This window comes from Salvelinus fontinalis, chromosome 38 (genome assembly GCF_029448725.1).
Source record: "Salvelinus fontinalis isolate EN_2023a chromosome 38, ASM2944872v1, whole genome shotgun sequence".
Classification (NCBI taxonomy): domain Eukaryota; kingdom Metazoa; phylum Chordata; class Actinopteri; order Salmoniformes; family Salmonidae; genus Salvelinus; species Salvelinus fontinalis.
In genome coordinates this window covers 33,666,172-33,679,261 of record NC_074702.1, presented here as the reverse complement: position 1 = coordinate 33,679,261, position 13,090 = coordinate 33,666,172, and the positions used below count along the sequence as shown (strand labels likewise).

The following is a 13,090-nucleotide window of genomic DNA, read 5'->3' as shown; positions in this document are numbered from 1 at the left end:
TTCATGTCATTTATCTTTGTTTCATAGTGTAATTTTTATTTAATTTAGTCACATGATTTCTTAATATGTTTGGCAATCGGTGGTGCAGCCAAACCTATTTGCCCATCCTTTTGCCTCATCCCTCTCAACCATACCCTTTTTCTATTCCTCTTCAATCCATGGGGATTTAACAGTTTTTACAGTCATTTTCTTAATGAGTGCATGCTTATTAGTAACTGGAATATGCAATTTCATAAACGTGTCCAGTTCAGTGTCTGTTTGCTCCACTTTACACACCACGGACCAACAGATATTCTTTACATCAATAACATAGGAATCACTTCAAAACTTATTGTATGACCTCTTATACACTATATATTAGGCCCAGCATTTGGAACTTTTGTTTTCCTAGATATGGCTACTATATTGTGATCACTACATCCAATGGATTTGGATAGCGCTTTAAACCAAATGTCTGCAGAATTAGTAAAGATGTGATCAATGTTGATGATATAATTCCTGCGCTGTTTGTAACTACCCTGGTAGGTTGACTGATAACCTGAACCAGGTTACAGGCACTGGTTACAGTTTGAATCTTTTTCTTGAGTGGGCAGCTTAATATTTAAATCACCCAGAAAATATACCTCTCTGTATCACATACATTATCAAACATTTCACAGATGTTATACAAATACTGACTGTTAGCATTTGGTGGTCTACCAGCAGTTTACCACAAGAATGGGCTTTAGGTGAGGCAGATTAGCCTGTAGCCATATTACTTAATCAGTATTTAACATGAGATCCTCTCTAAGCTTTACAGAAATGTGGTTCTGCATATAAACAGCAACACCTCCACTGGCATTTCTGTCTTTTCTGTAAATGTTATAACCCTGTATTGCTTCCACTGTATCAAAGGTATTATCTAAGCGAGTTTCAGAGAAAGCAGACAAACAGGTTTTCCTTTAGGATTTTGCCTGTGCTTAGCGCCATTCCGCTTATTTTTTATCCTGAGGAACTCCCCAGTCCTAAACGATTACAGGCATACCCATAACATGCTGCAGACAGAAATATGCTTGTACATATGAAGAGTGAGACTCAGTAATGTGTTGTATTGCATTTGACCCAAACAGAACATTTTGTATTCCGGATAAAATGTTAATTGCTTTATCACATGTTTAGCAGTATTACTTTAGTCACTAGAGATTCATGGATAGGGAGGGCTAAGCCTCTTTTAGGGGGGGCTGGGCCTACTCCCCCAGGATTTTTTTTAAAGCCCCCAAAAATGTCGTTTCATCAAGTATTTTAGAGTAATAACAGGTGTAAAATAAGGTTATTTTTGGTCAAGGTTGGCTAAAAGTATACCCGTTAGACACCGATCTAATATGACTTACTTCTATCCAAATATGACTAAGTTCTATCCAAATAAAGAAATGAAAGTCCACTCAGAGACAGAGACACAGAGAGACAGACACAGAGAGACAGAGAGAGACAGAGAGAGAGAGACAGAGACAGACAGACACATGCAGGTCATGTTATACCATTAGAAAAAAACAGTATCATCCACAATGGGGAAAAACTAAATTCAACTAATGAGATAAATAAAAAAACATTTGGAATAAAATCTGATAAAAAAAGGAAGTTCCTAAACAAATAGTACTATATTACAAAACGGCTCCTTTCTGATTCTCTCTTTTGATGCGTATTTTGTGGGTGGATGCATCAAAGTGTACTTCCTATTTTTAAAGGTGGCAAAGCGGTCAATGACACTATTGTGGCTTAGTGGCCCAAGCACTTTACCCTCAATGGACATGGCTGCAAGACTTGCTAGCCTTTTCTAATCCATTGTCTTATGCAACCAGGAGTGCAGCTGGCGCAGTGCACTAAATGACCTTTCACAGGAGCAGCTGCTCACAGGAATTGTGAGGGAACGTGAATGATTTCCTTCAGAGAAGGAAACATACCATCATCCAGGAGGTTATGCACAGCAAGCATATCTTTGGGAGGACATCCAGTCTCTCTTTTCCGGGCAAGGAACTTTCTGGCCACCAACATCTCTTCTGTTTTAACATCAATACAGGTAGCGCTTGGTAAACTCTGTTTAGCATGATGTATCTAGGAAGTTTGAGTTGGGGATGTATGCCTGTATGCCTTTTAGCAGACCTGCATCTACAGTCGAGAATTGCTGGTCAAGCTCACAAACCATCCTGTTCAAGCAGGGAAGCAACAACTCTGTTTTCATTGTTTGGGAACATGACAATTCTGTGCCTAAACCCAAGGAGGTCTCCACCACAAAATCTCCCATTTTCCTTTGTTTGCGCATCTGCCTCTGGAATATTGTGAATTTCACAGTGCTTTGGTTCTGTCCAAGCTCTGTGGCAAATGCATCTGGGCATTTGCCCATCAGTGTGTCACATACAGCTTGTTTGCTAACGCCCCCCTAAAATAGGGTTAGCAACATCCCTGCTGTACAGACTTCCTTATTTTCACTCTGTTAATTAGGTTAGTATTGTGGAGTAACTACAATGTTGTTGAAACATCCTCAGTTTTCTCCTATCACAGCCATTAAACTCTAACTCTTTTCAAATTACTACTGGCATCATGGTGAAACCCCTGCGCGGTTTCCTTCCTCTCTGGCAACTGAGTTAGGGAGGACACCTGCATCTTTGTAGTGACTGGATGTATTGATACACCATCCAAAGTGCAATTAATAACTTCACCCATGCTCAAAGGAAAATGTTATGTCTGTTTTTTTATACCAATAGGTGCCCTTCTTTGCGAGGCATTGGAAAACCTTCCTGGTCTTTGCGGAAGAATCTGTGTTTGAAATTCACTGCTCGGCTGAGGGACATGACATATAATTGTATGTGTGCGGTACAGAGACGAGGTAGTCATTCAAAATCATGTTAAACACTATTATTGCACACAGAGTGAATCCATGCAATGTAAACTCTGCAAAAAAAGAAACATCCCTTTTTCAGGACCCTGTCTTCCAAAGATAATTCGTAAAAATCTAAATAACTTCACAGATCTTCATTGTAAAGGGTGTAAACACTGTTTCCCATGCTTGTTCAATGAACCATAAACAATTAATGAACATGCACCTGTGGAACAGTCGTTAAGACACTAACAGCTTACAGACGGTAGGCAATGAATGTCACGGTTATGAAAATATAAGACACTAAAGAGGCCGTTCCACTGACTGTGAAAAACACCAAAAGAAAAACACCTGCACAGGATCAGTACATCCGAACATCACACCTACGGTTCAGGTACAGGATGGCAACAACAACTGTCTGAGTTACACCAGGAACGCACAATCCCTCCATCAGTGCTCAGACTGTCTGCAATAGGCTGAGAGAGGCTGGACTGAGGGCTTGTAGGCCTGTTGTAAGGCAGGTCCTCACCAGACATCAACGGCAACAATATTGCCTATGGGCACAAACCCACCGCCGCTGGACCCAGACAAGACTGGCAAAAAGTGCTCTTCACTGACGAGTCGCGGTTTTGTCTCACCAGGGGTGATGGTCGGATTCGCGTTTATCGTCGAATGAATGAGCGTTAAACCGAGGCCTGTACTCTGATGCGGGATCGATTTGGAGGTGGAGGGTCCGTCATGGTCTGGGGCGGTGTGTCACAACATCATCGGACTGAGCTTGTTGTCATTGCAGGCAATTGCAACGCTGTGCGTTACAGGGAAGACATCCTCCTCCCTCATGTGATACCCATCCTGCAGGCTCATCCTGACATGACCCTCCAGCATGACAATGCCACCAGCCACACTGCTCGTTCTGTGCGTGATTTCCTGCAAGACAGGAATGTCAGTGTTCTGCCATGACCAGCGAAGAGCCCAGATCTCAATCCCATTGAGCACGTCTGGGATCTGTTGGATCGGAGGGTGAGGGCTAAGGCCATTCCCCCCAGAAATGCCCGGGATCTTGCAGGTGCCTTGGTGGAAGAGTGGGGTAACATCTCACAGCAAGAACTGGCAAATCTGGTGCAGTCCATGAGGATATGCACTGCAGTACTTAATGCAGGTGGTGGCTTCACCAGATACTGACTGTTACTTTTGATTTTGACACCCCCCCCTCAGGGACACATTATTCCATTTCTGTTAGTCACATATCTGTGGAACTTGATCAGTTTGTGTCTCAGTTGTTGAATCTTGTTATGTTCATACAAATATTTACACATGTTAAGTTTGCTGAAAATCAACGCAGTTGACAACTGAGAGGACGTTTTTTGTTGTTGCTGAGTTTATTATGTGACTCGTTAAAATAGATGTTATATTCGGAACTTATTCAGGCCTGCCATAACAAAGGGGTTGAATACGTATTGACTCAAGACATTTCAGCTTTTCATTTTTTCTAAATGTCAAGATATCCAGCATAGATCCAGCAACAAATTGACACTATTGTTGAGTACACCTACAGTACGATAGAGCTAGAGGGAAGCATGGACTACATGGTCCTGTGGGACTGGAACCCCCATGTGTGTTTAACTCTCCACCATGGATGTGACATTAACTCCAGCTGCAATCTGACAGCCAGATCTAGGCTTTACTCTGTTACTCTGTGCCCGAGAAGGCTCGTGCACAAATGGGGAACTAGGCGGCAGACGCATCACTGCAATTTCCTCCTCTGAGCCGAGATGACAAAGTAAAGAAAATATTTGGAGAGAGAGAGAGAGAGAGTTAGAGAGACCCCTCAAACATTTACTCAGAAGACGAGGCTCATTGAAAACAAACTGTCAACTTCTCCTAAAATCTCTGCTTAATAAGTGGCGTACAGTAGCACTCCCACGGAGAGTGGCGGCAACAGTGAAACAGTAATGCTGTGTTTGTGCCACTGTCACTCCGCAGAGTTGCTCTGAGCCGCTCTATGGAGAGACCCTGGCGTTGATTGACAGGATGGTCCGCTGAGAGCAACGGACACTTCAAGCGCAGGCGCTGTCATTGTAGAAGCAGCAGTGCCTCAGAGGTGTGAGAGAGAGAGAAGGGGGGGGTTTAAGTAGCTTGAGTTATTAAATCCTCTCACTGCAGGCATATTTAATCAGAGGGCCCTCGATGATCATCGTCTCTGAGTCACATCGGTCTGTACATCAGGCGCTGTTGTTTATTCTAATCTCTCTACGTCGTATTTATGCATCATCAGGCAGTAAGACACTGTCTACTCGAATCAGTGTATGCCAACTGCTGCTGCTGTCTCTGCAATGTTTATGAGTATTAGGAAGGAGACTGGTACAGGGGCCAACTCAGTAACACAGGAGAGGAAAGAACCATAGAGCCAGAGTATTATTTCTTACTGTCTATTCTCTCTAGTCAGAGACAGGCTGCTATTTGTCAGGCAAGTGCCTTTATCACACAGAGTCAAAGAGGCCTCTGTGGAGCCATGTTCTCTGAGTAGGATGCATTCACAACAGAAGCACCTCATAATTGAGACAGATTGAATGCTGGTTCAGTTCAGTTGGACTGGTGAACATCACAGACTCTTTAATAGAAAACTGCCTGGAAACGCCGGCTGAAGAAACAATGCCATCATGGTATGTCTAAGCAGTGAAGCCATAAGAAACCAAAACAAGGAAAGAATGAGGGAAAGATGGTTAGTAATAGCTGGGATTTGTCCTGTATAAGTAAAAGCCATGTGATATTGGTCTTAGACGTAGACTGACTCAATGTCAAAAAATGTGCAGGTACAGAATGGTCGGACTCACCCTCTCCATGGCAAAAGTACGAACGGTGTACTCTGAGAGTGTTTCCGTCTTCAGCAGCGTGATCTTGATGTCTCCATACATCTCACTGTCATCGGGCCAGTATTTACAGCATTTCACCTGGTCCACAGAGAGACAAATAACATTTGATCAAATGTGCATATAACAACAGTCACAGAAATGTGTTTGGCACACCAGTCTTCCTTGTTGGTGAATTGTGCTACCTACTGCTCAGCATTAAATACATTTAGGGAAAGAAGACACAGAACAATTATTCTTAAATTCAGCTCCAACAAAATCAACCAGTTCTTCCATAGATAGAGGAGGTAACTATAATAGTCCTTAATGACGGGGAACATAATATCTAGAACTGGGCCACCGCTAATGTTTTCCATTCAGGCACAAAGGATTTAGTCATTTTATATTCAGGTTAGTTGTTAGTTTGATTCAGCTGACAAACAATCCAGCGCTAGGAGGGAACAGCAAAGTTGATGTACTGATATTGATAGACACATTTTCTCATCCTAACCACCATGTCTATGTTTACGACGAAACCAACGGGACTCTTACTATAGCATTTACATTCTGCTGGTGCTTCAATTACGCCAACAATGATGTCTGTCAGAGGAAATAGCAAGGGACCTGAATACAGTAGAGAAAATTGAATTGTGTCCCCTTATATATAGAAGAGGTCTATAACTGGATGGATGGATGGCCGGATAGATGGAAGCAATGGTGCTGGGGATAGGTGTGTATGATGAGAGAGGTGTGAGTGTGAGACTCACCCTGCCTACCTCTACCAGTTTAGTGATCATGACGATGCTGAAGCAGTTCTCCTGCCACACCATCCTCCAGAAGTCATACACCGTCTCCTGTTTGGGCCCTATGGGACAGAAAGGTGAAACCATCACATCAACCATCTCAGTCAAAAACAGTTTGCTCTAAACAGAAATTTTCAATATGACTAGGGCCAGGATTGTTTCCTGACCAAGTGACCCCATACTACTGTACTAAGTCACTTTTCTTGGACACGGGATCAAGGTACATGCAGCTAGGTTATAAGTAGGGCCAAAGAGTTTATCCTGGTCAGGTCACATGCCCTACTGTAATTAAAGTGGTGCTGTACAGCGCTTCATAGCAGTGTTCATTGGTCTGTGCCAGCGAACAGTGGCTCGGTATGAGAAGTGACAGGCGAAACAGATCATGAGTCTCTCTCTCTCTCTACTAGGAGAGGGTCTAACTGATGCTAGGGTGTGTATCTACACATCCAAATATTCACGCACCGGAAAAAGGAAACTGATGTATACGTGAGTATGATGCGTCACTGTTGCTAGATCCTACGTGGAAGTTCATTGGGTACATTGGTCAACCTCAATTTATCACAAAGAAACACACACAAGCACCCAACTCCAGATATGGTGGGATACTCACCCTGAGTGGCTATGAAGTGATTGGATCGATGGTAGCCCTGAAAAAAAGAACAGGGATGACATGCTGAGTAAGCCATCTGTGCCTCAGACAGCGCTTTCTCTCCTTCTCCTCCCTCCTTCTCCTCTCTCCCTCCCTATCTTCTAGCAAGGATCCCCCTTCCTTCTCACTCCTGTCCAATTCCCTCAGTAACATCATGTTTCCTGTCATTCCAACACCACTCGCAAAAAGTCCAGAGAAAATATGGTGTGCCGTCAGACACCCAGTCTGCCTATACAGTTTGGTGTGCATGCTAAATAGACACCTCCCAAAAGCACAGCTAATTATGACGCCTGAGAAAAAGCGTTCCATTGCATGTCAGGCTTTACCTAAAAGCTGTCATCAACTTCGAAAAGCATGTGCAAATCCCCCCACACAGACGTCACAACAAACATGGTTACGATATAACAGAATGAGACAACACAGAACTTTGTTAGGCATTGAGAGAGATGAGAGAGAGACTGTAGTCCCAGCAGTTTAAGTGATTCAGAACATCCACTATACGCATCAAAATGATGCTTTTCAGAACACTACGCTACGTTAGACCCTTAGACCCATACACCCACTACGCTACGTTTAAGTCGCATAGAAATAGCAAATCGGATTTCATTATTCAACACAATGCACAAAATAATACGTTCTCCTTGTATTATCACAGTTGGTTTACTGCTCCAATATACTGAATATTTTTCACGTTTTAGCACATTTTGCGCAATTCTAAACATTTTTGCAATGGGATGTAGAGGAAATTTGACAGTTTTAAAGCAAATTTATTGTAATTCGACACATTTAGCCATTGGGCGGAGAGAAAGAAATGAACTGTTCTACAGATAATTTCCTGCAATTCTACACATTTTACAATAGGATGGTGAGAAATGTCAGCAGTTTTTAATATGATATCTGAGTAAGATTGACTAACAAAATCAATGGAGGCTGGTAATTCGACCACGAAAACAAGTTTAGATAGCTGGCAGCTAAACTAACTTAGCGATCTACAACATTTTAGCTGACATGGGCTAATTGACTTACTATCAGTGACTGAGATAATGAGAAAAACTGCTGATGCACAACCAAATTTTGAAATTGCACTTTGTGTATTCTACTTTTCTAACTCGCAACAGTAAGTTGAGCCTAACTGTGTGTGTGGGGGGATCTGGATACAGTGGAGATACAGTGCTCAACCAAAAGAGGAAAAAGCAACCTTGAAAAAAAGGGATTCACAAGGAAGGAAACTAGGCATTTGTAGTGCATCACTACTTCACAGGAGAACCATTTCTTTTTTTTTAACTCCAAATGCGTTTTTTGGGCTGAAATCCCTTCTGGAACTTTCATGTGCCTTAATAACAAAGTTGTATGTCATCTGTAAATATGAATAAAATTGTTAAAATTACGAGCCTAGTTGGTTTAGCCATGGAAAAAGTCAGGAACCTTCCCGCTAGCCATGCCCGAGAGATGAGTTCGGATTGGTCTGCCATGTAGCACGCTTCTTTGTCTATAACATGAGCTGGTCAGTATTTGTAGATCATCCTTTCTAACACTGCTTTTTTGAACGATATCAGTGTTGCTCTCCACTTTCTGGAGGACAGAATTTTGAAATCAGTGGAATGCCCAGGGGAATTAGAGTATGATAGCTAAGGAGATGGAGAAAATTATTGCCTTTGACTGCAAGTAAGCAAAGGGAGTCGAAAAGAGAACACACAGAAGTCTGTATAAAACACATGTCTCCGGATTACATCTTCAAACTAAGGGCAACCATGGCATCCGTGACAGAGAGGAAGAAGCGTCCATCCATGTATACAGGTAAGATAGTCTAGCTAGCTACATTTCCAGATATTACACGTTTATAATTTTGTTAGAAAGTCATTTTCATTTCAAGTTAAATCGTACTGTTAGCTAGCTAGCTAACATAAACTGGGTGGCTTGCTAGCAAACGTTACATTTATTATCTGTGTAGTAATATTATTCGTATCTCAGAGCCATTTGCTTTGATAGTTATAGCCTAATATTAGCTAGCTAACATTGAACCTGGTTGGTTAGCTACCTGCAGATTCATACAGTAGTAATGTTATGAGTTGGGATTATGGTTCATTGTTTAGCTAGCTAACTACATGTCTAAAAAAAAGACTACTAAGCAAGTAACCATTTCAATAGAACGTTCATGGTGTCACTGCGACAACTGTCGATAAACGTAGCTGGTAAATTCGCTCCGGCTATCTACTCCGATTTCAGAGCACTCATCGGAGTGTGCCAGAGTGCAGAATAACTGACAAATTTATGAACGCTCAACACCCGTTGAATATGACTGTTGTCGGCAAATAAGTGTAATTAAATTGTTGCCAGCAGCGCAGTTGTCACCAAAGCTCTGGATAACATAAAAACAGCCTAACCAGCTCTGCGAGGGCGAGTAAAATGGTCTGAGTGAGCTGTTGTCTGTGTCTGGAAGTAGCTAGCAAGCTAGCCAATGTTAGCCAGTTAGCTTGTGAGCTTGACTGCTGTTAGGTCAGAACACTCGGATCAACCCTACTCCTCAGCCAGAGCGTTCAGTGAGCTCTCTGAAAGCTCAGAGAGCGAAATGCTCTGAATTTACTGACTGACAATCTGACAACGCTCTGAGTTTACGAACGCCCAGGGTGCACTCTAGCACTCCAGATTGAATTTACGAATACACCCGTAGTATAAACCAGCCTTTAGTCTTGAAATCTTTGGTTGTTTAGTACATGGCCTCACATTTGAATCCTTAAAGAGAAGGGTGGTGCTAAGTTTTAAGAGGGTGAGAACGATGTTTTCCATTGTTCCTCAACTGTACCGTATGATATACCATTTTCCAGCTCTGAGTCTCTACTTTATCCAATGTAAAAAACACTATTTCAAATTTTGCTACATAAGCCCGAATCGAGACGGTCGGTCACATATATATTCATAGCCACTATGATTGCTCAGATGAAGTTGTACAACTTGCGTGCAGAGTGACTCAACAGGAGACCGTTTATATCAAAGAATGTTTGACAATCTGCCAAAATATCTCCTTATGGTGGAAGTGTTTATGGGTGACGATGCCGTGAAGAGGCGGGGACCACATCACTGTACAGTAGGCTATAAGTAGTAGTTTGCCGACAGAACAAGAACTCATTGTTACTTCCTCCTAGAAAGACAACCTGGTATCTGTTCTGCGTCACCCTCAAAAAAAGTGCAGAAATGCAGGTATACGCAGTGAAACGCAAAGGGGACAAGTGTGTAATGGAGATGAATGACTGTCACAGTGAATGGGTGCAGTGAGCCCAACTACCCATGATTCGCTGGGACCCTGGGCAGCACAATCAGCATTTCCATGGCATTCACACACCTCCACCTCAACCAGTCATAGTGGCAACCGTAACCTCCTGAGTTTTGACCTCATGTAAGCACAAGTAATATAACGACACAGGGACACTTGTCACATGCTGGAGATGACAGGGCATGCCAGTGGGTATGGTGACGATGACACAGCTCTATATAATTACAGGTCACACATACAATGGGCCACAAGGCAGTCTCGTCTTCAGCAGATATGGGAGCTCCTTCAAACGTGCATTCCTCTTTACTTAGTGGTTAGCTTTGATTCAGGTATGGTCGAGAAAAGGGTACCTATTCACAATACCTCTTTCAACACTTCCAATTTGTTCAATGTTGAACATGGTATTGCCAGAGTGCAATGGTGCTCTGGTTATTCTACTGCATGATGAGATACTGGCTTGGAGTTTGAACATGGCTCAGGTAGAAAGAGACAAACATCTAAGATTCAATGGCAGATAAAAGGAAAAGAGATGGCAACCCTCAGAGTTTCTTCACTCTGCTGCAATCTGAACACTGTGACACCTTGGAGCAGCTTGCTTTGTGCCAACTCTGAATCCGGGCTCCCAAACACTAGACTGAAGGGTTTGTATTTTAAAGGAGGGATGTACTGCATGGGAAAGCGGGAAAAGAAAGGGATGGCAGACAGAAGAAAGAGCAGTGAAGTACTTACTTCCCTGTTAATCCGAATCTACAGGGTCCAAAGTCGAGTAGGTGGGGAAGGTAGTAGAAAAAGAAGAGAGAAGAGATAGAAGCTAGTTAATGAAAGAAGATTGAGAAATCTAAGGAGTTAAAGGTTGCAGTCAGGAGGAGAGCCTGTATAGAGAGTTGTGCTTGTTTCCATACAGTATGTGTGTGTGAGACGGAGTGTGTGTTTTGTGTGTGTGAGAGCGTGCGTGGGTGCATTTGTTCATGCTGCCATGTGTGCGTATTGCTTTGGACAGTCTCCCTACTTAACAAATTAGAGGCTGTGAAATAGCATTCAGCCGGGTTCACTTGCTGAGTGTGGTGATGGAAAATACTGCACTGTATGTACCACAACACATGACAAACACAGGCAGCTGCCAAGCATGCATATACATACAGCACAATACTGTATACCCCCCCCCCCCCCCCCCACACACACACACACACACACACAGAGCCAGGCGATGAGTGACAAAGAGATCAAATCAAATGCTAAACAGAAAAACAATCTGAGCACTCGCACTTCTTCAACCTCTGCTTTAACAAACAGAAAACACATTTCAGAGAGAGGCTAAACTTTCCCATGTAACCTCTGGTGAAATAGTAATGGGCTCTCCACAAGTACTCCCCTGTGGCAACGTATTCATCATTCAGGGCCAGGGCTAGCCTTGTCAGGGGCCAACTTGGCACTACAGCAGGCAGCACCCAAGCATTGAGTTGCATGTCTCTAATGATGCTTGGTCTCCCTGTGCCCTGACACTAATTGGCACCCTCACAATGGCAGGAGTCAAAATAGGACGGCCTTCTCAAGTGCCCTCTCTATGCTAATAAAGTCCCCTAAAAGCATTTCTCCTGCACAAGTCCACTCTCTCTATCTATCTATCTCTCCCGGCTAAACGATGTAAAAGGAGTGCCTTTCCTTTCCGACGAGGCGTTTTTAGACAAGTTTGTCTCTTATGATGGAATAATGTACATTCATGAGTGTACAGTCCAAGAAATGGATGATGCATGTTGCTCTACGGGGGACACATTCTAGTTGAAGCAGATGGAAACAAGAAGTACAGTGAAGTGAAGGTGAGAAGCCAAAGAGATCATGTCACAGAGCTGCTCCCCATCCATCCAGGGATTGAACAACATCAATCCAGTCTATTCAATTCAGAGGGAATTGGGGGATTTTACAAAAAGGCTTTACCTCCAGGACTTGGTATAATAAAATGAATTTATTGTCTGTTGATAGAGTTGGATAAGGGGCTGTAGAGGTAGTCACCAAACAGACATGGCATCTGGCTAGAATGCCAAGAGGAAGGTTTGTGGTTGGATGGGGGTTGGGTGGAGCCTGGTGTTTCCAGGAACAGGAATAACCTCTCACCGGTAACTCTGGGGCACCGGATTGCTTAGGGCGACACGGAATACTGTGAAACGGACGGTGGTTTTTCACAAAAGGGATAAGCAACGACTTGATGAGTTTCCCAGTATAACACTGTGATTGGAAAGGATTCTGAGCAGAAAGGAAGGTGGGACTTACGTCTATGTAGTTGGCGTTGATGTAGTCGGAGTTGGGGTCTCCCAGGAGTGGGTGGAGCTTGACTCTGTGGCGGTCGTCTGGAACGGACACAATGGGAGAATCACATCTCAGTCATGTTTTCAATTACATTACAGTACATCCACACCATATACAATTAAATTAAATAACACATCCATATATTTTTTAAAACATTTTATAAAAGACCTATACATAAAATAACACATTTATTGTAGTAACTTGACAAGGAAGGCCTACACGCATTTCAATGTTACTTTCAACCTAAGAAATAAAATGTGTACAGCCATGTACACCCGGCTCCCGAGTGGCGCAGCGGTCTAACGCACTGCATCTCAGTGCAAGAGGAGTCATTACAGTCCCTGGTTCGAATCCAGGCTG

General features: G+C 43.0%; 1 protein-coding gene across 6 annotated transcripts in view; it reads right to left on the bottom strand.

Annotated features, from left to right (window-relative positions):
- The window catches only part of ptprub (protein tyrosine phosphatase receptor type Ub), a 361,889-nt gene that overhangs the window by 51,217 nt on the left and 297,582 nt on the right, over positions 1–13,090 (bottom strand). For 4 of the 6 annotated variants that reach the window (XM_055903563.1, XM_055903567.1, XM_055903565.1 and 1 more), the window contains 5 exons: positions 12,695–12,771; positions 11,156–11,173; positions 7,117–7,153; positions 6,471–6,568; positions 5,689–5,805 (listed from right to left, as the gene is read on the bottom strand). In XM_055903563.1, the coding sequence (XP_055759538.1) occupies positions 5,689–5,805; positions 6,471–6,568; positions 7,117–7,153; positions 11,156–11,173; positions 12,695–12,771 (347 nt within the window). The remainder of the gene's footprint in view (positions 1–5,688; positions 5,806–6,470; positions 6,569–7,116; positions 7,154–11,155; positions 11,174–12,694; positions 12,772–13,090) is intronic. The other 2 variants (XM_055903566.1, XM_055903568.1) reach the window with 1 other exon arrangement.